The following is a 27276-nucleotide window of genomic DNA, read 5'->3' on the forward strand; positions in this document are numbered from 1 at the left end:
TCCCGTTTCTTGCTTTATGGCCCAGCCCTTCTGGGTACCTCCACCTCAACTTCGACCTTTGCTACACTGGAGCTCTGGAGGGTGTCGTTTCTGCCCGAAGCCGGCCTCCGCCGATCCGTCCAGGTGCTCTGGTTCTTGCAGAGTCTGCCGGGTTTCTACTACCAGTAACACTGCACGCAGGCACTACCCATCACTAACACACTATGAACCAGTTTGCCAACGCTACCCTATAGTGTTGAATTCTGGGAACATAGTGACCCAACAATCAAAGCCCATCCAAAGCTGCCCTCCCCTCTTTGCCAAAGATCTTCCCCTGGCTCGAACTTCTGGTGCTCTGGTCTTAGCTTAGATGCCTCTTCCTGTAGAAGTTTCCTGACCCTCCCATCCCAAGCAGTCCTCCCTTCACACAGGGCATGGGTATTTGTCTCGCCAGCAGGGCAGTCCACAGGCTGGCCATGATGGGTGTAACCCAGGAGAGGCTCCTTTGGGCCTGGCTGCAGTGCTGGCTCGGGCCATGTGGGGGCAGCAGGAGTCACCGAGAACAGCACTGTACCCTGCCCCACACCACCATAGCTCAGACCTTTCAGATCCAGCTGGAACTTCGAGGGTGAACTCCCCTTCTAGCACCTCATCCCACGCCTTGCCCAAACCCCTTCCTGTTGGATGGCTGTGAAAGAGGCAGAGTAGACATAGTGACCCCCAAACATCAGGGCTGGAGAGCCGCTGCTCAGTCCACGGTGAGTCCGGGTCCTTGGCCCACAGGGTCCCTCCAATGTTGGGAGGGGACGGTCCTGGAATTGCTCTGCACAGTGAGGTGGGGGGAGTGTACAGCTAGTGTATAGCTCCTTGCCCATCAGGGGACGGGAACGGCACAACCCACACCCCTTCTCCCTTCAGAGTGGGCAGCCACACAGGTGTGTTAAACAGCTTTAATTTCGGTCATTTCGGCTTCTCGGCACAGTAAGAAATATTGCACATGATCAACATGTTTTGTTCTCGGGGTGGGGACAAGGGTAGGGGGAAATCACCTTCTTAGAAAGTACAACCCAAGTTGGGAGGGCAGAGGGGGTGGGGAGAGAACCCTCCCCATGCCTGTGGCAAAGTGCAGGAGCCCCCACCCCAAACTAACCTGAGTCCAGCCCCTCTGGGGAAAAAAGGGGTGCATGAACTCCCCCTACTCCACAGGCACCTCCCTGTGGCCCAAGGCCCACACTACCCTCCAGCTTGTAGCCCTCACATGAGCCATTTTGCATAAAGTACAAGTGAAAAGGTCTGAAGGTAACACACTCCAGGTTATATACAGGGGCTCGGTGGAGGGAGACTGTGCCCCTGCTTCCCCTCAGCTGCCCCCCATCACAGGGAGAAAGCTGTGGGGGGAGGGGGGATAGACAAGAGGAGCAGGCCTCATTCCGCCCCAAACTAGAAAGGACGAAATGGCTTTATTGGGGAGGAGGTAACCATCCTGCCCCCCCATTCCTGCCACCTACATACTGTCCATGTCCTGAGGGGGGTACTGTGGGTCCTGGGATCTTCTCGAACCCCTCACCTGCCTGTGGCAGCTGTGGAGGGGCCGGGGGGCGGGGGGGAGGGCTGGGGGGGGCCCTCCCAGCCAGGCTGTCCGGGACCCGGCTCTGGAGGTGGAGGCAGTGGCGGGGCAGCCGGGGCTGTGCCAGAGTCCGAGCCAGGTGAGGTGGGGTCAGGGCCCCCAGCAGGGCTGGGAGTGGGGACAGGGGCAGCAGCAGTGCCAGTGGGGGGTGGTCCGGGGAGGGGGGCCTCGGCTCCAGGGGGCTGCTCCGTGGGAGTGGCCGCCTGCATGATCTTCTGGCGCACCTCGCGGATCTTCAACTGCAAACAGACCTTGGAGGGGAAGATGTCTGCGTAGCGGGCCTGGAAGGCTGCCGTGGCCTGGGCTGGGGACAGAAGGACAGTGGGGGGTGGGAGGCCAGGATGAGAAGAGCAGGCAGATCCTCTCCAAGTACCCCCCCAAGACGGTGAGATATGCTCACCTGATGGGAAGAAGCCATGGTCCTGGAAGAGCTGCATGACCAGGGCCCGGCGCTGGTCCAGGGTGCGCCGCAGTGAGGAGTATGGCACCTTCTCGTATTCCAGCTCCCCGAGCACATCCTCGGCTTCCGTACCTGGGAGCAGCGCAGGCAGCACGGTCAAGGGGACTGAGGCAGCCTGCCCTCCTGCCCCCACCCCTGCCAGCAACATCCGTCCAGCCCTCACCAAATTCTATTCCACAGCAGAGTTCAGAGAGGGCACCTGCCTCTGGACCCTATTGGACTCCAGAACCCACCCTCCCATCCTTGACCTGCCGTCCCTCCTCTCAACGACACCCATCCCACCTCTCATCTGTAACCCCATTCCCAAGACCCCACCCTTCTTGCAGGTCCTGGGTCCCCCATAGCTCCGCCTGCCTCGGTGCCGGCACCTGTACGGTCAAAGGTGAAGATGTCCCCCTCGCACTTGGCACTCTTAGGGGTGTTGGGCTCTGAGCTGCAACTGGAGCGTCTCCTCATCTTGCGCTTAGGCGAAGTGGGGTCTTCGGGGGCTGAATCCAGGTCTGGTCCAACAGAAGCAGGCTCAGCGGAGGCGGCCCCAGTCTGTTCCCCACCTTCCCCGGGTGCGCCACACTCGCCTACCAGTGGAGTTCTTCCTCTTCTTGCGGTAGGAGCCCAGGATGGCCCGGGGCGAGGTGGCCAGAGACTGCAGGGTCGGCGAAGGCAGCACCTCCTCTGGCCGGAACTCGGGCAGCTCAGCAAAGCGCTCTTCGAAGTCCACCTCCGACAGGACCCTGCTGGAGAGCCGGCAGGGTCACCTCCCCCGTCCCGGACTGCAGCTGCCCCCCTCTCCTGCCAGCCCCGCACACGCTGCCGCGGACCCCAGCCCATGCTCACTTGTCCACAGAGTCAAAGGTCTTCTTCAGGGGCGGGGGCCGCACCTTCACCTTCTTGCCGGTACCAGCGGCCTCCTTGCGCTCGGGGGTGTCCCCGGCTGCCCTCCCACTGCTGCCCTCGTTGTTGCTGCTGCTGCTGCCAGGGGCTGGGGCCGGAGCTGGCGCTGGGCTGGGAGGGGTGGGAGGCTCCCCACGGCTCTCCAGACCCAGTCCAGGGACTCGCCAGTCTGAAGACGAGCTGGGGAATTTGCTGGCCTGGGGTAGGGATGGCAGGGAGACAGAGGACACTGGGTTCAGACTCACTGGTGCAAAACCCAGAACAACAAAGGCCCGGTCATAAAGGCAAGCAAAAGGGACAGAAGAGCACCTCCCCGCCCCCCCCCCACCCCGGCAATAAGGACACAGGTCAGACAGGTATGTGAAGAGGAACTGAGCAAAAAAGCAGACGGTGGACTGACACACAGAGCCAAGAAGCAACGAGAGCCCCGAGCCTGCTGTGCACTCACCATGGTCTCAGGACCCTTGGTGCCTGTCCGCTCCTCAGCAGGCGGGGGCGGTGGGGGGCTGCTCCGGGCTGTGGGAGCCCAGGTCTCTGGGGGCGGTGGAGGGACCGGTGTCGTAGGCTGCCCCTCAAGCTCAGACTCAGGGGTAGGGGGCTCCCGGGCTGGGCCAGGCTCCAAGGGCTGCCGGGCTGCAGGGCCTGACCGCCCAGGGGCACCTGCCTCAAAGGAACCCACGGGAATGCTGGCGATGGCCGCCTTCACTTTCTGGGGGGCCTTGGGGGTGGGCCGCTGGGCCTTGGGGGCCACTAAACTGTAGGTCATGGAGCCTGCTGGTGGGGAGAAGAGCATTTGCTGAGCCAGGCCTGTCTGGAGCCCATCTCCTGGGTCCCCCAACTCACCCCACCCTGGGTTGGTCCGACACCCACCTGTGGCATTAGGGAAAGGGCTAGTAGGGGCCGGGGTGGCAGTGGCTGGGGCCGGTGGGCCCTTGGGCAGGATGGTGGCAGTAGGTGGGGTGGTGCTAGTGGCCACGGTGTAGACCAGGCCAGGGGGAGCCTGAGATGGCTGGGCCAGGGGTGCTGAGGACGTGGGTGCAGGGCTGCCAGGGTAAAACGCCGTGATGACGGGACCTCCGGGGGCGGTGCAGGTGGACGGCAGCTGGGGGCTGGGCACGGGCGACACGCCCACCTGGCCAGGAGTCAGAAGCGGAGCTTGGCCTATAGAGATGGAAACAGAGGAGGAGAGGCAGGGGCCCCAGTTAGGGCCTGGGCCACTCCGCACCACCCTGGGTCCCCAGCTCTGCCTGCCACCCTACCCCTCACCTGAAAGCAGGGGCTGCACGAAGGCGGGTCCGCTGGGCCCCAGCGAGGTGAAGCCTAGGGCTACTGAACTCGTGGGCCCATACGAGGTGACTGTTCCAGCCTGGCTGGACGTAGGGCTGGTGCCTAGGGGCAACGCGTGCCCACCTGCCGACTGCACGTAGGTGATTCTGCCACAGAGAGGGGAAGGGGGAGGAGTGAGGTGAGCTGCACACCACCCCCCCAGGCCCTTCTCCGGGCTGGCCTCCAGGTAAAGGCTCAGCTGCCATTACCTGGTGGAGGAGGGCAGCAGGACCTTCTGAGGCTGTGAGGTGGGTCCGGAGAGTGTGGCTGGGCTGAGGGGCGGCACCAGGCCGCTGGGTGTGCTCACAGGCACCGGTGTCAGCTGGATGATCTGTGGGGCAAGGGCACCCACAGGCTGGCATGAGCTGGGGACTCAGACTGGGGCAGGGGCAGACCCAGATCTAGAAAGGTGGGTCTCAGCAAAAACAAGGAACACAAAACTTGGAATCAAGACAGAAGGAAACAAAGAAATCAGCAAGGCGCGCAAAACAAAGAACAAGGTGCAGACACTAAGGGCAGACTCGAGATGCATGCAGACATCGAAGTACAAGGAAAGACACGGTCCTACAGACAGGGTTCCAGAGAGACAAATGAAAAGGGAGAAACGCACGAGAGACCAAAGGAGAGACAGATACACAAACCGTGACACAGAAACCAATGCCCAGGAGGAGAGGAGATAGGCAACAGGTGGAGCCAGGATGCCCTTACCTTGCTGGGTGGCTGGGCTCCATTCTGCACAGGTACTGAGAAAGGAGGGCTCACCAGGGGCAATGGCTGGCCAGCCCCTCCACCTCGCACGGACATGCTAGGGGCTGCCAGGGGCACCAGTACCTTCCCGGGTAGCAGCTGGGCTGATCCACCCGGGGGCGGGGCCTGCACAGGAGAAACCGACTGGGCTGCAAGTGGAGAGAGGAGAAGTTGCCAGAGAGCCACACGGGCCTGGGGCCCCTCTCCTTCATCGCTCAGCCCAGGCCTCACCTTTGGGGGGCGGGGCGGAGGGTACGGACTGCAGGATGGGGATGCCAGGAGTGGGTGCAGTGGCCGCCAGAACTTTGCCGTTGGTGGAGGTGCCCGGTGGGAGGGTGAAACGGATGCTGGTGGTGGGTGCGGGGCCACCGGGAGCTGCTGCCTTGGTCCCAGGGGCTGATGCTGGGGCAGGCGCCACCTGAAGCTGCTGGGGCAGCGTGGGCAGGATGTACTGCACCTGGGTGATGCCCCCAGCCTTGCCCAAGGCACCTGGCTGCAGGATGCCCAGAGGCACTGGCCCATTGGGGCCACTCCCAGCACCTGCTCCTGAGCCTGTAGTGGCCCCACTGCCCGGGGCCCCCTGGGCTATGAACTGAACAGCAGGGGGCGCTGGGGCCCCATAACCGGGTGTGCCCACCAGCAGGTTGGTGACTGTGGCAGGGGCCTTCCCCACAGTGCCCAGGAGGGGCCCAGCCACCAGATGCGGGGCTGGCGAGGTGGCTGCTGCCGACTTCTTGTCCGAATACACTAAGCTTACACCCAGCGGGGAGCTCCCAGGTGCCCGGGACCCTGTGACCGGCTCAGTCCTGGCACCTGCTGTGTCATTTGGCGATGCCTCAGCCCGGCCAGAGGTGGGGAAGGGCTTAGAAGCGATGGGCACAGGAGTGCTACTGACAGGCCGTACCACGTTGGTGACCATGGTAGCAGCTGGGCGGGACAGGGGGGCTGCTGGGGCTCCATAGGCCAGTGATGGGGCTGGGGCCGAGGGCATGCGGGTTCCGCTGCCTTCCCGTTCCTCCTTATTTGGGGGCAGGACCAGCGTCTGCAGGACACTTCCACCCCCGCCAGGAGGTGCCGCAATGACCGAGGGACCTGGTGGCTCCAGGCCTCCCACACTTTCAGGTCTCTTGCGCCGGAAGGCGGCAGGATCCGTTGGGAGGAAACGAGTGGCCTTGGAAGGTGTCACTGGGCCCCCAGCCCCAGGGGGTGGGGGCCGTAGTGGGCCTGCCGTGCTGCCCTGACCTGACTCCTGGGCCTTGAAGGTCCCTGAGCCCAGTGGGAAGGAGGTGGCCGCTGAGGCTGAGGAGGAGGCAGGTGAGGACGAGGAGGAGGATGATGGGGTGGGCCCGTAGCCTTTGCCAAAGGCTGGAGGTGGTGGATCCGGGGGCCCTGGGGGCTCAGGGTCCAGCGGTGGGCGGCAGTGGGTAAAGGAGGAACGAATCACTGGTGAGAAGACCTTCCGGCCAAAGCCCTAGGCGAAAGGAGGAGACACAACCACATCAAGGGAGCCTGGATACCCACAACCTGCCCGTCCCTGTCCTGCCTGGCAGTGAGGCCAGCTGAAGGCCTCACTTGATCCAGGCTGTGACCCAATTCGCCATGGGGCGAGTACCTTGCCCTCTTTGGGCCTTAATCTCCTTCTGTAACAGTGCACACAAGAGCAGGTATCTCCCTTTCCTAGAACCGTTACCAGACAGTGCCAATTCCCCAGCTCTCACCTTGCTGCCCTCTGGATCCTCCCCAGAGCTGTCTCCACTCTCACTGTCAGTCACCCGCTCCTTGCACTTGAGGTCAATGTCAGTGGCGCCGAAGCCGTCGTCAGCTGAGGGAGTAAACAGTATTGGCAAAACGGCTGGGTACAGGACTGCCCAGGAGGGACAGCTCTGGCCTCAGCCCCCAAAGCCAGCAGTAACTGTGGTCCACGAATGCTGTTCCTCAGCCTCGGGTGTGCCCACCTGCCCACCAGGGGAGCCTAAGAGCACACAGGTAACACCACCTAACACTGTGCCCCATGGCCTTGCCATCCCTGCCCCTGTCCTCCTGCTTTCCTGCCTGGCCAGGAGCTTCCCAAGGGCAGGGCTGGGTTTACTCAGGGGGGCCTGAGGTGAACATGCCTGCAATCATGAACAGACATGCAAGCCAAGAAGACCCTGAGGCCGAGATAAAATCTTTGCCCACCCCCCAAACCTCTGGGAAGGATTCTGGGCCCGCAACTGCTCACCAATGACATCATCGTCTCCTTCCTCCTCGCAGATGACCATGCGTTCCTCGTCACTGGTCATGTCCTCACTGGCTGCACGCTGAGAACGGGAGGCCCGGGTAGGCAGCAGCGGGGGTCGGCCACTGGCCGCCAGGGTACCTCCCTCACCGGAGGCTGAGAAGGGGCCTGGAGCCCCATACTGGGCAGAAGGCTTTGGACCAGAATAGGATGCAGGGCCAGACACCATCTGCAGGGCAGGTACAGGGAAAGTTCAGCAGGGACCATCACCTTGGGGCAGCCCTCCCTGCCCATCTCCCCGGCCCCCGGACCTGAGTCAGTTCCTGTAGTGCCTGGCTATCTACTTCTCCACCATCGAGGCTGTGGACCCCACTGTGGGAGAAGGCTCGGGGCCGGGCCGAGCCAGGTCCCCCCACTGCGTGCAGACGCTCTGTCCCACAGGAGCCGCTCCCCGGAGCCTTGGTATCCGAGCTCAAGAGTGTCTGGGCTGCAACAGACAGGAGCTCCGAGGACACTGCAGAGTATAAGGAGAGAGGTGTCACAGAATCAAGAAGCCTCTTAGTGGCACCCAGACTGGCCGAGACAGCCAGAGATATCTCTAGATACTGGGCAAAAGAAGTTTGAAAATCCTGGGCTACGTGGCAGAAGAGATACCAGCCACCAGCCCATCATTTCCTGATGGATTGCTCCCCGGGAGGCAGGCCTTCTTTGAGTACGAAAGGTTGAAGACAGGCAGTGTGGTGCTCGCTAGCTAACACCTATGGGCCCGAGTCTCCATCCCCATATCTCAGAGAGGAAGGAACCCCACCTTCAGAGAATTGCAGGCCCACACCCACAGATCACTCCGAAAAAGTGCCTCAGAACGACGCTATGCACGCGAGACACTCTGTCAGTAGAAGCGCCAACGAGGGCCTTCCAACCATGATTCTGGAACCCAACCAAGCTGGGGTTGAAGCTCTGGTCTACCATTTACTTATCTTCTATAACTTCTGACAAGTGATTTTGCCTGAATCTCAGTCTTCTCATCTAAAAAATGGGGGTACGGCATTCAGAAGTAGAGGTTATAGTCCCCTTGATGCCTAACACACAGTAAATGCTCAGTAAATGACAACTGATAACGAGCTGACTGTCCAGAAACTCTGTCTGGACTTCCCTGGCTCCTTCATACGACACAACTGTTCCTTTATGGGTAAAGATCCTCAAACAAAATGATAGGACAGAGAAAGGCTTCTGAGACAGGGGCTGAGCAAACAAGGGGGTAGCTGGCACCTCTCAGGGAGGGAGGGGGCAGGAAAAGACAACCAAGGAGCCGACCAACCTCCAGGGGCAGCAGCAGTCCCTGTCTCCGACATGCTCCGCTCCCGAGTCTCCTTGTGCCCTCCTGCCAGCCCCAGGCTTGTGGGCTTGGCCTCTGAGCTGGACTTCTTCCGGTCCTTGTTGCACCACTTCCAGTCCGGGTGAGCCTTAAAGTGGGCCTCTTTCACCTGGCAGGAGAGAGAGGAGGGACCCTTCACTCACTCACCCCACCAGAGGAAGCTGGGGAGGAGCGAAGAGGAAGAGGCATTACCTGGAAGGCCAGGTCATGGTACTTCTGCTTCTCCTTGGGCCCCAGGGCGTACCACCACTCGCCCAGGATCTTGCTGACGGTCCGGTTGTCCTGGTTGGGGTGACGCTGGTGGACCAGGGCCCGGTGTCGCTTGCTGAAGATCATGAAGGCATTCATGGGCCGCCGGATATGATCCTTCTCCCGCTGCAGCAGACAGAGGCCCAAGTGGGATGGTTAAAACCAGGAGACAGGCTTGGGCAGCCACGGGGTGAGCTGGGGACAGGCAGAGATGGGGCACCTTGTTGGGGCTGCGTCCATCCTTCTCCGAAGAGGAGTCTCGTTCCTTTGGCAGGGCACTGAGGGACTGGGTCCGGCGTTTCCCGGGTGGCAGGGGCAACTGGATCTCAGGAGACATGATGGAGAGGAAGCTGTGGCAGGAGCGGCAGGGACGGTGAGGGCCACGTCTCTGGCCACCCCACCCCCCCAGTCCCAAGCTTCGTGGCACTCACGCATCATCATGGTCACTCTCCGTCTCGCTGTCCAGCCGGGGCTCTCCTGGAGGGCCGGGGGCCTCCTCCTCAGTGGTGGGAGGGGGACCCTTTCCAGGTTCCACAACCCCCAAAGTGTGGGGGGGTCCAGGCCCTGGGCTCTCAGGGCAGGTGGCTCCAGGGGGCCGCCCAGGATCAGCACTCCCACCTGCTGGCTGCTCGTGGGCAATAGCCGCCGACTCAGCAGGTTCTGGGGGCGGAGAGGTAGGTCAGAGGGCTCTTGGGACGCCTGGACCCTATCCCCGTGCCCTCTGAGGCCCCCCACTCCTCACCTTTGCTCTGGGTGGAGGCCACTGGGTGGCTGGCAGGTTGCTGGGCCTCACTTGGCTGCACAGAGGGGTCGGGCTGGCTGGGGGCCAGAAAGGGGACTAAGGAGTGCCAGGGGAACACAGCAACAGAGCGAGGTTCCACATTCGTCCACACTGTGGGAAGAAGCCAGCTAAGCTGTGCGGCAGGAGACCTCGGCCTTGACCCCCAACTCAAGCTCTTTTCCACCCTGGATGAGGTGGCTCCACGCCTCCTTTACACCCCCTTCCACTATCCCAGAGCCTCGTGGGCTCATGTGTGCGACATCGCTCAGGAAAAACTCCTCCCTGAAAGATTTTGAGGTTTATACAAAAGAAAACAGAAGCTGGGAAGGGAAATAGGCCTCACGCCCCATTCCCTCCCCCACCTCCACCAGCCCTGCCACCAGGGACCAGGCCAGAGGAATGACTGGCTCCTGTCACAAACCAGGCCATGTTCGACTGCCATCTCATACTCCCAAGGCCCCAAGACCTCAGCAGGGCTAGGAACCCTCCCCAGTCTTGCCACATTCCCAGCTCCCAGGTTGCTATCTGACACAGCCCCTCACCTTCACCTCGCACTCCCTTTCTCTCTCTTGAGGAGACCATGGTTTGGTCTCCCTCCCTCTTCCCTCTCCATTACCCACAGGGTGTGGGGTCTTAAGTCTTTCTCCTTGCCTCCCTCCCCATACCACAAACCCCAAGGAGCCAGACCCGCCTTTCCTGGGCTGGGCACAGGTGGCTCCAGCACCTCCCCATTCCCTAGAGAATCTATTGCCCATGAAGAGGTCTCCCAGCCCCCTCCCTCTCAATCTCTGAGCTTATCCTGGGTGCAGCACGCAGCCCCCTTGCCCAAAAAGGGGAAGGAGTGGTAAACTCCTTGGAAAAAAAGGCACAGACAATGGGGCAGACAAGAGAACTGTTCTCTTCTGTGCCCAAGGAAGACAAAAGTGCCAGGTGTTTTCTTGAGACTATGCATAGGAAGGCACTTCCCTCCCAGGGGGCTAGTCCCAGGAGTCCGACCTTCTGCCCCAGGAGCTGGGTGGCAGCAGGGTAAGCCCTGGGCTGGCGGGACTCCTGGAGCAGGCCTAGGCTAGGAGTGGGCTGCCCTCTCACTGCTAGCTCCCTGGGGGAAGTGGAACCAGCTGAGGAGGCCCCTGCGAGGGAAGACGATGAAGAGAGAAGGGAAACGCCCTAGGCTTGGTCTCCATCATTCCAGGCCTCCCCCTGATCCAGATCAATCTGACCTGGGGTGACCCCTCTATGCCTTCAAAAGCCTGGACTAAGAGAGCTCTATAGGAGACACTGGCCTCGAGACCTGATTCTGCAAGGGGCTGACAAAAGAAAAAGTAGACATCAAGTCAACAGAAGAAGGATAAGGAAGCCAGCACTGGAGGGGGTCTCAAGACGCTCTGAGGACCCTGTCCCCGATCCCTGGGGCACTGGGGACCGCAAAAGCCTGCTCGGCCCTCCAACCCCAAGGACCTGGACCTGTCCCTCTCTTCACCAAGATCTTTCCCACCAGGCCTCCTTATCTGCTGGGTGGGGAAGAAGGGGACCAGCAGACAATGGGGGAAGAGTCCTTTGGTCCTGCCCCTCCTCAAGTCCTCAGTGCACTACTGTCCAGGTTCTTGGGTCCCTCCCTCTGTCTCTGCAAAGCACACCACATACACACCAGCCCATCACTCCATTCTAAGCAAGCAATGCCTTACTCACTTCTCAAGCCCTCTTCTTAGCCCCACTACTCAATCACACTCCCTTCCCCCTCTCTTCCACACCGAAGGCCAGCAGGTTTCATGCTGCCCCTATCCTAATCCATGCTCCCAAGCCAGTTACGCTGCAACCCCCACCTCCAATGACAACGGACCGTGCCAGCCCATCACCCAAACACCACAGCTGTCCCCAGCTACTCCCCTCGCCTCACTCCCATCATTCCCCCTACACTCCCACCTGCCGTCACTAACCGCTTGGCCCAGCTGAGCTCTGTAACTTTCCCGTCACCCCTGTACTCCGCCTCTATCACTCTCGTACTATACCCCTATCACCATTACGCCGCACTTAGCACCCCAACACCTTGACCCCTGCAGTCCCAGCGCCCAGGCGCTACTGACCGAACATGCCGAGGCCACGGGAGGCCGCGCCGGACGCGGGCACCAGGGGCCTGTGGGCTGAGTACATGGTCCGGCGCGGGGGGGCCCGGCCGGGGCTCGCGCCTCCTCAGCGGCCGCCGCCACTCCGCCCGCCGCCGGCTCCTCGGCCGTCGCCGCTCGGGCCCGGGGGGAGCTGGAGGCCGTCGCCGCATGCCCCCCCCCGCCGCCCCCCTCCGGCCGCCCCACTCGGGGGGTCTCTGCCGGGCGCGCCTGCGCACAGCGCCGCCTGCCTCCCGCCGCCCGGGGGGCGGGGGAGGTCAGAGCGCGCCGGCCCCGCCCCGCCCCCCGGCGCGCGCGGGGGCCGTCACGGGGCGCGCGGCACAGGGGCCATCGGCGCCGCCCCCTCCCTTTCCCTCCTCCCGCGCGGCGCCCGGCGGGCGGGGCAGGCGGGGCAGGCGGGGCGGGGCGCGGCGCGCGTGCGCGGGGGCGGCCCCGTCCCTTCTCCTCTCGCTGGCCCGCTCCCTCCCTCCCTCGCAGCTCCGGCGGGTAACGGCTCTGGCCCCGCGCGCCCCCAGCTGCCGGTGCCGCCGCCCCGCCTTTCCGGGCTCCGGGCCCGCGGCTCAGCGCCGGATCGACCTTCGGCTCCGGGCGGGCAGACGGACCAGCGTGCGTGCGTCCGTGCGCTCCGAGCGAGCCCCGCGCAGAGCCACCGCCGCCTCCCCGCCCCGCCACTACTACGCGCTCCCCTCCCCCCGCCGCACCTCCCCCCGCCCCTTCCCCGCTTCCCCCGCGGCCTTCCGCGCAAGCCCGGCCCCCCGCGCGTGAGCCCATTGGCTGCCGCCGCCGCGCGCGGGTCAGGCCCCGCCGCGCCCGCCCCCATTGGCCGCCCCGGGGGAACGTCAGTCATATGCAAATAAGGGAAGGGCGGGGCGGGCTCCGGTTGGCCCCAAGCCGGCCCGGGGCGGGACCGCGGGAGGAGGGTGGCAGGGAGGGCGCACTGCAGTAAAGGCAGCGAGCCAGGGGGGCGGTTCGCAGCACCGCGCTGCGGAGGCCCCGAAGTTGTGTGTGGTGCTACGTGTGTCCAGTCCACGCGAGGAACACGCTCACGCGCGGCTTGCCCCGCCTCCCTCACGCCCGCCTGAGAGCGCGTGGCTCCGCAGGGCAGAGGAACTGCGCGGTAGGGCTACGCGAGCCACCCCGAGCCCTCACCAACTCTCACACCAGCAGACTCTTCCCCCCACCACACACACACACACACACACACACACACACACACACACCCTCTCATAGACAGACTTTTCCTGCCACACCCATTATCTCATACACACCCCACGGTCACATGTACCCTTAGCCTTACACTCACACTGTCACACACACGAAGTCACACACCTTGAACACCTGCTCACATGTATGTATTACCTCCCACACTCCTGGCCCATCACTCCCCACCCATCATCATACACACACTCGTTCTCACCCATCCTCCACATCACCCATTTCATACACGCCTTGTCATACGTGCTTCACCAACGCATATTCTCATTGCCAGCTCACATGAATCATCATACAAACAACATATCAAACAGGCAACATGATCTCACACATCTCATCACCACTGCTTGTCCATCACACACACACACACACCCCACATCCCTCCCACACAACCACACACACTCTTCCATCTTCACACACTCTCATGTGGCCTCCCTGGCACCTCCCATCCCCGACACAGGCTAACTCTCACAGACGCCATCGTACTGACCCCCACACACTATATAAACTTACCCCAGTGAGCACTACTTCAGTACCCTGGACCCCCAGGAATACAGAGCGCCATGGCCATTCACCGGCCTGACACTTAGCAGCCACCTGGGACCCTCTATCTCACAGTGTAAGGCAGTGGGGGGGGGGGGCACAGAGCACCACTGTGGGCTGGCCCTACCACTCTAGGCTGGGAGCCACCCCTTCCAGAAAGGGGCCAGGAGGAAGAAAGGAAATGAACACTGGGGCTTCAGTGTGCTGGGAGCTTGATATGTATTATACTCCTCACTGAATCCTCACAGCCACTAGGGAGGTACACTTTATTACGCCCATTGTTCAGATGAGAAAATGAGGCTCAGAGAAACTGAATAAATTGTGCAAGATCATGCCTCCAGAACCTAACAGCCCAGTGCTCCAACTCAGCTGCTCTTTCCACTACCGAAAATTTAACCTCAGGGTGGCCCCGGGCAGACACTCCCAGACATCTGGGAATATGGTCAGACAGTGATAAAGAGAGAACTACAGAAAGCCAGAGAGCACACACAGAGACACATGCAAGGGTCTGGGGCCCACCAGGGAGGCAGAGGCTCTGGATTACCCAGGATGGGCCCTGGGGTCACATCCAGTAGAGGCAGAGGCCTGGGGTCACACCCAGGCAGGTTTTAAAGGTTGCACAAGCTCAGATGGACAAAGAGTGGGCTCCTACACAGGTGGAGTCAGCGACAAGCACAAACAAATCCCTTTCCCAGCCTATTCCGTCCACTGACAGAGCCGAAGGCATGGAAAGGGGGCAGAAACCCGTAATCTGGGCCCAGAGGGGAAGGGAAGGTCCATAGCCCTCTGACCTCCAGAGACTGCAGGGCCAGACACTTGGCTGTGAGCCTGGAGGGGGCCACTGGAGGGACTATTAGGTGACTGCCCCCTCCTCCCTGTGCAGCCCCAGACTCAGACCCTCCATTACCTCACTGCCCTAGGGACTGCAATGTGAGGCAGAAATCAAGGCTGAAATCAATGTGGCCCGCTATCTCCCCACCGCTGCCCCCCTCCTCTCCCCACCGGTGAGTCACCTATTGGCAAGTTAACCCCTTCCCTACTGCAACGCAGCCCAGGACAGAGCTCGGAGAAACATTGCCCCCAGCTCCCCCACTTCTGTAGGGTGAGAAAAAGATCTAGGCCTGGCACAGCAGGGAAAGAGGGCCCCACACATCTGGGAGGGTTGCACATCTGGTAGAAGACACAGTGCCCACATAGGAGGGATGGGAAGAGGCCCCTTACAGGGTAGGGTACAGCCAAGTGGGGACCCAGCCTGGCAGGGAGGGGCCGGAATCCGGGCGGGAAGGGCCCCCCTGCCCTGGGCACTGGGCCAGCCCTATACTTAGCTTCCATTGTTCAGAGTGGAGGAACCCTGGGTGGGGGTGATTAGAAGTGGAGAAGAGGGAGCAGGTCCTAACCCCAGACAGCTCCATCTCTCCAGCCATCCTCAGCCCTAACTGGGGCCTCCCTAATTGGAAAAGGCTGAGGAGGTTTCCCAAACCAGGGCCCCAGCCCCATCTGAGAGGGGGTGCAACACCACCCTTCACTCAAGGCAGGTACCGGACAGAACTATATGGTGCAGCCACCCTCTGCACCACCCCATCACCAATTCCACAAAAGGTTTGACGCCAAACATCCCCCACAGCACTACCCCACCCGCAGCCCGGGGACAGGGAGCCCAGACAGAGACACCAACTGCCACCCAGGGTGGCACAGGCTGAGGCCTGCCCAGAGGCCTGGGGCGTACAGCCAGGGATGCTGACAGACTGAGGAACAGGCAGACACACTCTGAACTCACGGGCCCATTTATTGCGCCCAAGAGGCACCGCGCCCCTGTCGCCCGCGGCTCCCCACCCTGCTCTACAGGCCGGGTCCCCGCCTTGGCTCACCCCCGGTGTCCCCAGCTCCCCTCACCCGCTCTCCACATACACACCCACCCACCCACCCCGGGCGGCGTCGGCGACGGCCAGGGTTGCCTGGGGAACGAGCCCAGGATTGGGCTGGCGCGGCTCGGGAGGGATGGGGGCCTAAAAATAGCGCCGGGGTGAGTCAGTGTGAGTGGGGCTGGGGTAGGCAGGGGGACTAGGAGGGAAAGAGGCAGGCGAGAGGTGTGGGGGAGGGTCCCCAGGGATTGGGAGACGGACGGGATAGGACGGAGGGGAGCAAGTAGGTTTGGGGGTAGAAAGGGGCGGGGGGCGGAGGAGTGTACAGGCACCCGGGCATGAGAGGGCTGGTCGGCGCGGACTGAGGGAGGCGCCCCAACCCCGGCGAGGAGGGGGCGCCGCCCTGCGTTCTCCTCCCCTCCCCGTGCTCACGAGATTTTCCACTCGCCGCCTGGCCCCCAGCCAGCCCCCGGCGGGCCCCACAAAGCCGCTTTGTGCTGGGAGGGCGGGCGGGCGCCCGGCCGGCCTGACACCCACGCGGGCCGCGGCGGGGCACCGGCCAGCTGGCACCCGCGCTGTCTGCGGGGGGGCCCCCCCACCCAGCCGGAGGGCGCGGCCGCTTAAGGGTTAATGGCGCTGCGGCGTGGGGGGGGGGGTCACGGCCAATCAGCTTCGGCAGGCGCGTAGGCGGCCAATGGGAAAGACGGAGGCCCGACGCCCGGGGCCTACCCCTGGGGCGCGGGAATCCGCGCCCCTCGGTACTGACGGGTGCTGGGCGCGGCCTTCAGGGTACCGGCCGGATCTGCAAAGCCCCGGGTGCAGCTCGTTTCCCCGGCTGCTTCGCAAGAAAAAGGTTCAGAGGGGGGATAGGATCTTGCAGTCAGGAGGTGGCACGGTCGGGATTTGAACCCAGGTCTGCCTGGCCTCCCAATCAGCTTTTCTGCGGAAACAGGGAGACGGGGGTTCCCTGGCCCTGGCCCCCGTGGGGAGCGGGAACAGGGGACGGGGTGCGGGCGGAGGAGGCGGCGAGGCGGGCTAGGGTCCAGCCGCCTGTGGTGCAGCCGCTGCCGCCGGTGGTAATGGGAGCCAGACGCCGTCGCCGCCGCTAATGCGCCTCCCCCCCCGGCCACTAATGGAGCCATTAATGCCGGGGCGCCGGGGGCTCCGGGCCGCAACCCCCCCGCCCCGCGCATGCGCGCGCGCGCGTCCCCCCACCCCACCCCCCGCCGCTTGCCGCCCGCCGGCCGCCGCCGCCGCCGCCAGGAGGCAGCCTGACCCCTCGCAGCTCCTGGTGCTGGGGTCTCTTCCGCGAAGTCTCTTAAGATAGACTGCAGCTACCTCAAAAAGGCCCCTTCTCTTTTCTCCTGGGCAGGTCATCCTCTTCTTCCCAGCCTAGGCCTCCTTCCTCTCCAGGACAGCCTCCAGGGATCTCTGACACCCAAATCTAACCTTTTCCCTCTCCTGCTCTAAACTTTTGCCTCTTCACTGACTGGCATTCAAGCTGGCTTGGCTAGACCTGTGCTCCTTGGCACACTTCTGCCAATCCTGGGCTCTAGTGTCAGCTCCAGCTTCCACTAGCCACTGCGAGGTCATGCACTTTCACCCCTCCTGGCCTTTGTTCCTATGGCTGCATCGGCCAGGAACACCCCTTTCTTTGACACTTGAAATTCACTCATTCCTCAGCTCAAACGTCACTTCCACTGAGAAGCATACCTGTACCTCCCTCATCACCCTGCAATGAGCCACAGAGTTGTGTCTGTCCTCTGTCTTCCCCAGACTCTGTACCTCCCTCTGCTCATCCTTGCCTGTGCCTGCTTCCATGTCTGCCTTCCCCACCCACTTCCCCCAAGGCTGCTCAGCCTGGGCCTGGGAGAGATGAGGAGGGACTTCTGGTGGGAGAGAAGGGGTTCACTATTTGAGACAAAACAGAAACGCTGGTTGGCAGAATCTGGATTTGGGGAGTCAGGAGAACCTAGGCCCCTCTTTGGGCCTTATTTTCCCCACTTGGCCAAGCATAGTGTCTGAAGTCCTACTACATGTGGGACTCCGTTAAATGGAGCTGCCACCAATTGTGTCTCCTGCAAGGCATTGAGGGGGTGGTAGGGGTGATCTGGGTCGTGCCCTCTAGCAGGTGGGTGGGCACAGGAGTTGCTTTCCTGTTGTTCCCCTACACCCGGATCTCCTAGCTTGGCCCATGCAGCCCCCGCCTTCCTGCCTGACTTGGGAACAGGTGCCTGGATGTAGATGGCTCCTGACACCTCTCAGCACGTTTCAGGGACAGTGGTGAGCAGTTAATTTGTCAAGGAACAGGAAGGGGCTCCCAGGCCTGTACAACCTCCCACCACTCCCTAGTACTTAGCAACTGTCCACTGACTCAAAGGGATGCAGCACCCGATGTGCACAGGGTGAAGGGGAGGGGCTAGGAGAGGGGTAGCAAGTCTGTCTGAGGAGGGGGAGGAAGGCCAGGGGAGGGCCAGCGGAGGGCCAGAGACACAGGATCCCAAGATAGGGGGCCAAAATAGAAGAAAGGTGGGATGAAAGCTCAGACAAGGACTGATGTCTAGGGAGGGACAAACCAAGAAAGATACAGAGACGCAGACAGAGAGAGAAAGAGACAAAAGTCCAGAGAGAGAGAGACTCAGGCAGGCCCAGAAATAGAGACCTAGACAGATGTAGGGACCCAAGGGAGAAACAGACACAGTGGCTCAAAGGCAGGCAGACAGAGGCCCAGGAGAGGGGGCACTGCCTGTCAGTACGGGAAGCCAGGCGGAAGCTGGGAGCTGGAAAGGAGGCCGTGCCAGGAATGGGGCTGAGACATCTGGCCTCCTGGGCTGGGGCTGCAGGCCCTGGGGCGGCTTCCTCTCCTGGGGAGCAGGCGGGAAGAGTCAGAGGGAGGTGGCAATGGCAGCTGGCTGGCCTGGCCATGCACAGAATGTGGAGAATGCTGGGCCGCCTGCCCCGGCACGTCCCCCAGCGGAAGCAAATGCCTGGCAGGGGGCAGGAGCAGGCAAGCTGTCCCAGGCCGCCCCCTCACACCTGCTGCCCTGAGTGAGGGTCAGGCCTTGGCATGAGCTGGCAGAAAGGGACAGGACCATGGCCTCACTATGCCACTGGGCATGGTCTGCCCTACCTGGGCCTCAGAGGCAGAAGGCTCCAAGGTGCCTGCCTCCCAAGGGCTTGGGGAGGCCTCTGGGAGAAGAACAAAAGGACCTGCTGGCTGGGAACCTGAGGGCAGCCTGGATACCTCAGCATGGGTGTTGTTAGGGAGGCGCTGCTCAGAACCGCCAGGACAGGCACTGGACAAGTTCTAACGACCAGAGAGCCTGCAGCCTCCCTTCCCTGAACCTCAGTCCCCACCCCACCCCCACCTCCACCCCCCAAACTGGGCTGGTAATCCCTACTGCATAGCATCAGGTGGATTCGATGAGATGACCCCACACCTGGGGCTGGGCATGTGGTAAATGCTTAATAAAAGACTAGTTACTATTATTGTTATTGTTATCGAGAGTACTTAAGAGGCTGGACTCTGGAGCTAGACAGCCTGGGTTCAAATCCTGGCTCTCCGTCTTCCTAGCTGAGTGACTTTGCGCAAGTCACTTAACCTCTTGGGGCGCGGTTTCCTCCTCTGAACACTGGAAATACTAATGGTGCTGGCCCCCTGGAGTGTTGTGAGGATTCGGCGAGTAATGCTCAGGCGGCACTTACAGAGCCGTGTACCACGCGCATGCATGGGTGGTGCTCAAAAAATTATGACAGCTATAGCTCCTGGCGGTGAGAGCCCATGATCTGGAGATTGGGAGACCTGGTTCAAGGCCCAGTCCTGACCCTCCCTGGCTGAGTGACCTCAATCAGGACTCTTCTTCTGTCGCTTTTCCTCATCTGGAAAATGGTGGCAGGTACCCCTGTTGGGTCTGCCTTGGTAGGCCTCGGGTCACCTGCCTCAGTGCCATCCCCCTCCAGGCGCCAGCAGTGCGGGTCACGTGACACAATGTTATGCATGTCGGGGGCTGTAGGCATGTGGGGTGGGGGAGAGGAGGATAGTTCTAGATGGAGTCCTTCTGCTTCACTTTCTTCATCTGGCTAAGAACAGAAATCCCTGCTGTGCCCATTTCTGTGGAATTTTGCTCCTATCAACCACACTAACAACTGTAAAAAATGCTGGGGGCAGGGCAAAACACAGAACTCCCAACCTCAGTGTATGAGTTGAGGGGCAAGCACAGCCCCTGTGTCCCTGTGCCCTGGGTCTGGGCTGGAGCTCCGGGAGGTCAGGGCCCGGGCTCCCTCCTGCATCAGCCTCTGCCATAGTCCCAGCTCCCACCCAGATCCCCACTGCAGCTTCCTTCCTCCTTGGTCTCCCTGTCTCTGGTCTCAGGCACTGGAACGCAGCCTCCACGGTACAGGTGTGGTTAGATCAGCCCAAAGCCTATCATGGCTCCTTACTGCCCTCAAGATAAAGTTCCCAAGTCTCCTGAGAGCCCTCGGGGATCTGACCCTTGCTCATCAAGAGAGCCGCGCATTCCCACCATCGCCTAGAGCCCTTGATTTTGCAGATTCCACTTCCTTCAAATACTTACTTTGGCCTCGAGGCCTTTGCCCAAACTCTTCCCTCTGCTTCCCCCATTCCAGCTTTGCCCACTCCGGATGCTCACTGTCTGGGGACAGATCTGTTCCAGGACTGTGAGCCGTGTGAGGGCAGAGATGTGTCCTCAGCACCAACTAGCACAGGGCCAGGCCACTCAGACAACAGTGGATTAATAAATCAATAAGGAGAAGATGCTAGGGAAGGGGCTGGTGACTGGTCACCCTCCTTGACAGTTGCTCTGACAAGGCCCAACCTGGCCTGGCCTCTGGCTCTCCCCACCTTTGGCCTCAGCCCTCTGGCCATAATGGCTTTCCTCAGCTGTGCTCCTTCTGGCCTCCTAGGAGGCTCTTCCAGCCCCACACTTGCTGGTTCCAACTCATCCTTCAACTCTTGGCTTACACGGCCTTCTCTGAGGGCAGCCAGACTGGATTTCACACCTGGAGGCCTGCCCAGCACACCCCCAGCTCCCCTCCACAGCACTGACTGCACCTGTGATATTTACTGGGCACAGGCGTGAGGTGAGCACTCCAGTCCAGATCCTGCCACCCCGAGGCAGAAGGCGCCGTCGGAGCCTCCATCTTCCCATCTATAACCCGGCACTGGGGCCCAGCAGGGACGAGCCAGTCGGCCTGGCTTTGCAGGCTGGCTCCAGGATTTACTAGCCGTGGGATGAAGGGCAAGTCACTAACCTGACCTCAGTTGCCCCTAAATGAGCATAATCCTAGCCCCTGCCTGTTAGGTCTGTGAAGGCAAAAGGAGTGAATATTTCCAAAGGGCTGAGAACAGGCCGCGGTACAGTACAGGGTGTGATGAGGGCGAGATAACTCACACTCAATGCTTATTATCATGGTGATGCCCCCACCAGTCCTCCAGACATGGCAGCTGTCATCACGATTATCAACTCTGTTCCTCTGTTACCCCATCAGGATTGCAGGGGCCCGGCTCCCAAAGCTCAGAAAGGTTTGCTCACTAATAGAGTCCTTGAGAGTGCATTCCCAACAGGAGGCCTCTGGAAACACTGCACTGAGCCTTCCAAGTCCAGTCAGTCCCTTGCCTGGCATGTGAATTCCTGCTGAAACATCTATGCAGACAGGAGGCTAATCTCCCCTTGAGACCCTCCTAAGGTGGGGAGCTCACCTCTCTGGAGAGCCAGTTTGCAAGTGGCCCCGTCCCAAATGAGCCTTCACCCAGCCATTCCACCTGCATCTCTTACCTGTCCCAGGTCGGCCCATGATGACTTCCTTTTTGGGGGCAGGATGGCTGGTGTAGCTGCTGGGCACCAGGACGGGCAATAGGGCAGCAGGTGAGGGGTGGAACGCCACCGGCTGGAAGGGTGAAGAAGCCAGGCCAAAGGTGGGCATCGGCTGGGCCACGGCAGTCGGCGCGGCTGGAGGCACGGTGATGGGCACGGGGGCTGGCAGAGGTGGGGGCAGGCCAGGCTTCCCACTGGCCACCCCAGGGGGCACCGGGGTCTCTCGGCAGCCCCGCCCAGGTCCCGCTGCCCGCACCTCGCCAGCAGTGCTCACCTCCCCAGGGAATTTGGAGGGCAGCGGCACGTCGGGGTTGCGAACAATGACGGGTGAGTCCCGCTGAACAGCAGGAACCCTGCGCACAGAAGGCCCAGGATCCGAGGTCAGGCCAGCAGGTGGGGGCAACAGCAGCAATGGCGAGGGCTGGCGGGAACGGGAGAAGGGCACGGCAGGTGACACAGCCCGGAAGCCAGCCGGTGTGGAAGGTGTAGGTGTGTGGGACACGGAGTCCACACCAGAGTCTAGGCTGTCGCTCTTGGGGAAGTCCGGGGTGGCTCCTCCGCCCCCTGCGCCAGGGGCCCCCAAGGCCCCTGGGTGGGGCAGCAGCTCGGTCTTTCTCCGCCCAGGGCTGATGGGCACGGTGAAGGTCAGGTTGGTCTGGAAGGTGGGTAGGATGCCAGAAGAATGGCGCTCCCTGGGGGCAGGCGGCGGTGGGTGGGGGCCCAGGTCTGGTGGTGTCAGCACGCCTCCCTTCGGGGTGCTGGCACTCAGATGGCGGCTGCGGACAGCAGTGCGTTGGATGACTGGTGAGGCATTGATGGGGCTGAAGTTGGCGGGGCGGAAGCCAAAGAGTGGCGACGGGGAGGGCGATGGGGCAGGTGAGAAGGGCGACTGCGTAGACACAGGAGAGAAGGAGGGTGTGCCGGAGCGAGAGCTGCCCAACGACACCAGCATCACGGCCGCCTCACACTCATCAAACTCAAAGCGGGACAGGTCAGCAGGAGCCACCAGGCGTGGGCGCGAGTCCCCACGGGCCGCCACGCTGCTGGCCTCACTGTCCCTCGAAGTTTCATCACCCCAGTCAAACTCGGTGCTGCCCTCACGCGCCGCCACGCCTGCTGGCCGTCCGGCCCCACCAGGGCCACTGTCCGCCAGGCCCTCCATCTCCTTGGTTCGCATGGACAGGTGGCGCGAGCAGTAGCCCCGCCGCTGAGACTCCTTCATGCAGCCGTCTCGGGAGCACAGCCGGCGCCACTGCTTGCCGTTGAATTTCTTGCGGATTCCGTTGGGCGTGCAGACCACGTCACCCTTCTTGTACTTCTGCTGGGCGGCAGTCAGCGGTGTGCGGGCCCGGGCGGCTGGCGCAGCCCCCTTCTCCAGAGAGGCCACGCTGCTGCTCCGGCTGCCGCCCTGGCTCCCCTCCTGGCAGGGTGAGGGCTGCTCCCCAGGGCGGCCCGGGCCCGCGAAAGCTGGGGACTTGGGTGGCGGCGACAGGAGCTGGGGCGGGGGCAGCGGGAGCAGGGCCGGGGTGCCCAGGGCCGGCGGGTGCTTCTCCTCACCCTCCTCGCAAGTCCCCAGGTTGCCACCAAAGCTGATCTTCGACACCTCAGCATCCTCAGGCTGCTTGGGGTCCAGGGCAGCAGGGCAGGGGGGCAGGGCGCCCCCCGGCTCAGCCTGCTCCTCCTCGGGGCCCGCAGGGGGCTTCCTCGGCAGGGCCTCGGGTTCCCAGGGGGGCCGCAGCAGGCGCAAGCTGGAGCGGGCCACCCACACAGCCTCCTCGGGGTCCCGGTGTGGCAGCTGCGGGGGCTGCGGCAGGGCAGCTGGTGGCCCCGGCTGGGCGTTGGGGCCGGGGCTGAGGCGGACCTTGTAGGCAGCTGGCTTGGTGGCCACTTCCACCACCACACCCTCACGGTAGGCAGCCACCCCGGGCTCCACGCAGGTACAGACAGCTGTGCCCACCACCACGGCACCCGGCGGCGGCGTGGCATCCAAAACCACATCTACACCGCCACCGGGTGCCCCCTCGTAGAACGTCAGGGCCCGGTCCCCGGGGAACTGCACCCCCAGGTCCTGGCTTCGGCGCACCTGGCGCACCACGGCCGGCAGGAAGAGGCCGTCGCCACGCCGGGCCAGCACCCGCTGGGACCTCAGCTGCCGCAGGTCATAGCCACCACTGGTGCCACTTGGGGGCCAGGGGCCTGGCCCACAAGCTTCGGCTGGCTCATCCTCCAGGTCGGCTGAGTGCTCGCTGGCTGTGTCAGTGGAAGAGGAACGGGTAGAGGTGGGTGGCCGTGGAGGGACCCCCAGGGTGCCGGCCTCCTCAGGGGTCCGTGCCCGCTCTTCAGGGGCCCCGGCCGCCCCACTGCTACCGCTGCCGGCTCCATGCTCCTCCACATACTTCTTCTTGGGCGCTCGAGACTTGAACGTGGCCGTCTTCCGGCTGAGAGAGGGCTCCCAACGGCTCGCCTCCCCCTCTACCTTGGGGTCCTCAGCAGGGCCTGGGGCCGCCGGGTCGTCAGAGTGCAGCTCCGGGGGCAGCCCCTCAGCCGCAGGGCCCCGCTCGGACTCCTCTTCCTCACCCTCCTCAGCCTCTTCTGGCCCCGGAGGCTGCTGCTGCGGCTGCTGCGGCTGCGCCTCTTCGTCTTCCTCCTCTGGCTTGTCGCCCTCCCCAGCCCCTCGCCGTCGCAGGGCCTTGGCCCGGGTGGCTGGTGGGGACTTGCCGCCACTGCCAGCACCTGGGAGGCCGACACATGCCTTCTTCATTGGCTTCATCTTTTGTCCGCCTGCAGGTGGGAGGGCAGACAGGAATCATCGGGAGCAACTCAGGAACCCCCCGGAGCCAGTGTCCCCCAAGGCTTCCCACTTGCTGAGGCCACCGCCTCAGCTCCATGATACCTGAAGTCTCCTTCCTGGCTGTCCTCAACTCATGGGGGCCCCTGACTGGCACCCAGACACGGACTAGCACCCATGTCCCCTGAGTTATATACTCTGGCTCCTTGGGGACACTGACATTTATCTGTTCCCTCTACACAGGCCACAGCAGGTGTGTGCGACTGCCCGAGGGGACACAAAAAGGCAGTAACAGTTCACACCTGTGGAGCACTCACTTCGTGCCAAGCCGTGGGCCCAACTTGATGTTGTTAACCCACTTCATCCTGACGACAGCCCTAGGAGGCAGGTGGGACCAACAGCCCTACTTGAGGAAACTGAGGCACAGGGAGCTCAAGCAACTTGTTCAAATTCATCCAGCTAGGAAATGGCAGAGCCAGGGTCTGAACCCAAGCAATCCGGCTGCTCCAGAGTCTGTGCTCCTAACCATTTCAGTGTGCCGCCTGTCACATGATCCAGAGGGCACGCTTCCTTGCACTGTCACTGTCCAGAGAGCACACACACTCATACACACACATGCACGGGCACACAGTCACAGAAAAGGAGGTGACTGGGCTGTGATGTGAGCCTCTCTCCACCCCCGCCCCCACCCCTCTGGGCTGCCTGGCGTGGCCAGACATTGTGGGAAGGAGTGGGCAGCTGGAAGTCCTGAGGGATGGCTGCCCACTCTTCTCTGCACCCGAGGCCTGCCAGGTATAGCCATCTCCCCAGATCCTGGCAGGGAGCAGGCAGGGGCACGTCTGGGGCAAGAGCTTATACCCAGTGCTGCCACGGGGCCGTGCATGAGCACACGCACGCGCACAAAAACACACACAGAGGCACACACACGTCATCACACAGTGGGACACAGAGCTACACCCCAGGGTTTCACTGTCCCACTGGATGGGAGCCTGTCCCTCCCCCCACAGCACCCAGCGTGATACCAGCAAGCCCAGCCCCCCTTCTGGCCTGCACGCATCCCCCGCCCCGACTGGGCTGCCTCTGGCAGGGTGGCTGAGCTGGCCGGGCCCCTGGGGCCCCCAAATATGCCCTCCGACTCCAGGTGGGGGTAAGTGGGAGAAGGTCAAAGAAAGCAGGGCAAACCCAGCAGGCCAACCTCACCCACTTCCTGAACAGTCATTACTGCCCGCCCCCTTTCAAGCTGCCCTGAGAAAAGAAAAGGGAAAAAACTTTACTCTGAAGTGACTAAGAGAACCTAAGAGGCCAAAAGGGGGCCTCTGGGAGGGTGGGGGTGCCCAGGACCATAATCCAAACGCAATCAGAGACACCCCTGACTCAGTCTGCAAGCTCCCCCAGGACCCCTGGTCTTGTGTTCTCCTACTTGGGGCCTGCTCCTCCTGTGGACCCTACAATCCCAGACTGCTCCTTCTCTGGGCCAGTCCTCGGGTCCTCACGGGCAGAGCCTGTAGGGCCCGGGTCTTCTCACATTGGGGCAGGCATCCAAGTGCCCAGAAGTTCGGCAGCTGCCACCACCTTCTCCCCACTGACCCGCTGGGCCACTGTCCTGGGGACTGAGATCCGGCCCCAGTCCTGCCCAAACACAAACCTTTGCATACCCCACCCAGGGCCTACAACCATACCGCCTGGCACCCCTGAACCCTGCCGCCTGGTCCTGCCTCTTCACCCCGCAAGCCAGGCCTTTTTCTTTCCCCTGGGGCCTACTCTCTTCCTGTCCACCCCACTTTGGATAACTCCCACCCAAGGCCCCGTGGGCCCTCACCTCCTTCAGAACCTAAGCAGTAACTCCTGAAGCCCAGGCCGGCCAGGCCCTGGTTCTTCAGGGTCTTATGCCCTCTGCTCCCATCAGCCTTCCTGGCACCAGCTTCTCTGCCACTCTCTCCCCCGTCCTGTCACCACCTCTACCTCTGCCCCTCTCCTCACAGGCCCTAGGCCCCCTCCTCAGCCACCTCATCCTAGTCACCCTCATTTATCTCTGTCACCCCTTCCTCCCAGTCACTCTCCTGTCAGCCATCTCTGGACCTGTCACCTTTTCTCTCCATCACCTCTCCTTGTCACCCCTCCAACTCTGTCCCCTCCCTCTCCCTGTCACCCTGATCTAGTCCTGTCACCCCTCCATTCCTGTTACCTATTCTCTGCCCACCATCCCCTCTCCGTCACCCCTTTTCTGTCACTCTTCCTCCCCACCACTTCATCCACTCTATCCCCCCTTCCCACCATCCAACCCACCTTTTTTCCCCTGTACCCCCTCCCCGTCTCTGCCACCTGTCCCCTCTCGGCCCCCAGCACCCCAAATCCCCCCTGCCCGTGTCAGCCCTGGCCCCGCCCCTCACCTCGGGCTCGGCGGGGTTTCGGGGCGGGGGGCCGTGGCCCCGGCTCGGTCCGGTCCGGTCCCTCCCCGCCCCCCCTCCGGCTCTCCCTCTCGATTCTCCCTTTTTTTTTTTACTCCAACACACAAAATGGTGAATGGACCTGCAACAGCTGGAGCAGCCAGCCAATCACCGGCCACAACCCCGCTGACCGGCGCCGTCCTACACCAATAGATATCCGCAGCCTGGTCGGCTCCGCCTCTCCACGACGAGCGACATTCGCCATGTCCAATCAGACCCACCCGGCAGCGCCAGGGGGAGGGGCCAAAGTCCAAGACCGGCCTCCCTCTGGGACCGACACCAACCTGAGCCTACGACCGCCTGATCTGCCTAGGGCCCTGCCCCACAACACGTGATAGGCATCAACCTTAACCAATTGCAAGCCGTTTTAGTGCAGAATGACGAATACAGTACCCAGTCGCTCTGCACTCTAGGCCGGAACCCAGCCTCTATGAGGGACAGTAGCCAATGAAGTGCAAGAAGGAAGGGCTAAGGGATAGGCTGTCCAATAAGCAGGCTGAGAAGGCGTGGCCTGAGCGTTTGTTGACCGGCTAGTCGCAATTCCTGCTGGGAATGGTAGTCTTCTTACGTCTCCGGCCCATAGTCGATAGTACAAAGCAGACTACAACTCCCATGTGACAGAGAGCTGTAGCACCAAAGAACCCGGGCGAGGAGAAAAAGTCAGACAGGGCAGTTCCTGTAAGTCTCCCTGCACACCGGGAGCATCTTAGACCCAGGGCCCCGACTCACCCGGATTCCCGGCTCTGGCGTCGCCAGTGGCTCCTCTCAGTGGCGGCGGTAGCGGCACGAGGGGGAGGTGCGAGGAGCAGCCAAC

At 62.3% G+C, this 27276-nt stretch overlaps 1 protein-coding gene across 9 annotated transcripts; it reads right to left on the reverse strand.

The window, feature by feature from the left end:
- Positions 1-915: 915 nt before the first annotated feature.
- CIC (capicua transcriptional repressor) lies at positions 916-27276 on the reverse strand. 9 transcript variants are annotated; one of them, XM_057314422.1, is made up of 21 exons: positions 26406-26512; positions 21502-24008; positions 21189-21300; positions 9615-9764; positions 9304-9532; positions 9093-9222; positions 8816-8998; positions 8567-8732; positions 7560-7762; positions 7252-7477; positions 6749-6852; positions 5262-6501; positions 4992-5179; positions 4493-4614; positions 4224-4390; positions 3406-4118; positions 2901-3154; positions 2646-2800; positions 2435-2566; positions 2007-2138; positions 916-1910 (listed from the first exon to the last, which is right to left on the reverse strand). In XM_057314422.1, exons 2-21 carry the CDS (start codon positions 23995-23997, stop codon positions 1543-1545), a joined length of 7470 nt encoding a protein of 2489 aa, XP_057170405.1. In that variant the 5' UTR covers positions 23998-24008; positions 26406-26512; the 3' UTR covers positions 916-1542. The 9 variants fall into 9 exon arrangements, with proteins under 9 accessions (XP_057170405.1, XP_057170403.1, XP_057170404.1 ...); XM_057314420.1 differs by having other exon boundaries at positions 3406-3728; positions 3828-4118; positions 21189-24008; XM_057314421.1 differs by having other exon boundaries at positions 2646-2797; positions 3406-3731; positions 3828-4118; positions 21189-24008.

Source organism: Ursus arctos, unplaced genomic scaffold, assembly GCF_023065955.2.
Source record: "Ursus arctos isolate Adak ecotype North America unplaced genomic scaffold, UrsArc2.0 scaffold_19, whole genome shotgun sequence".
NCBI classification, from domain to species: domain Eukaryota; kingdom Metazoa; phylum Chordata; class Mammalia; order Carnivora; family Ursidae; genus Ursus; species Ursus arctos.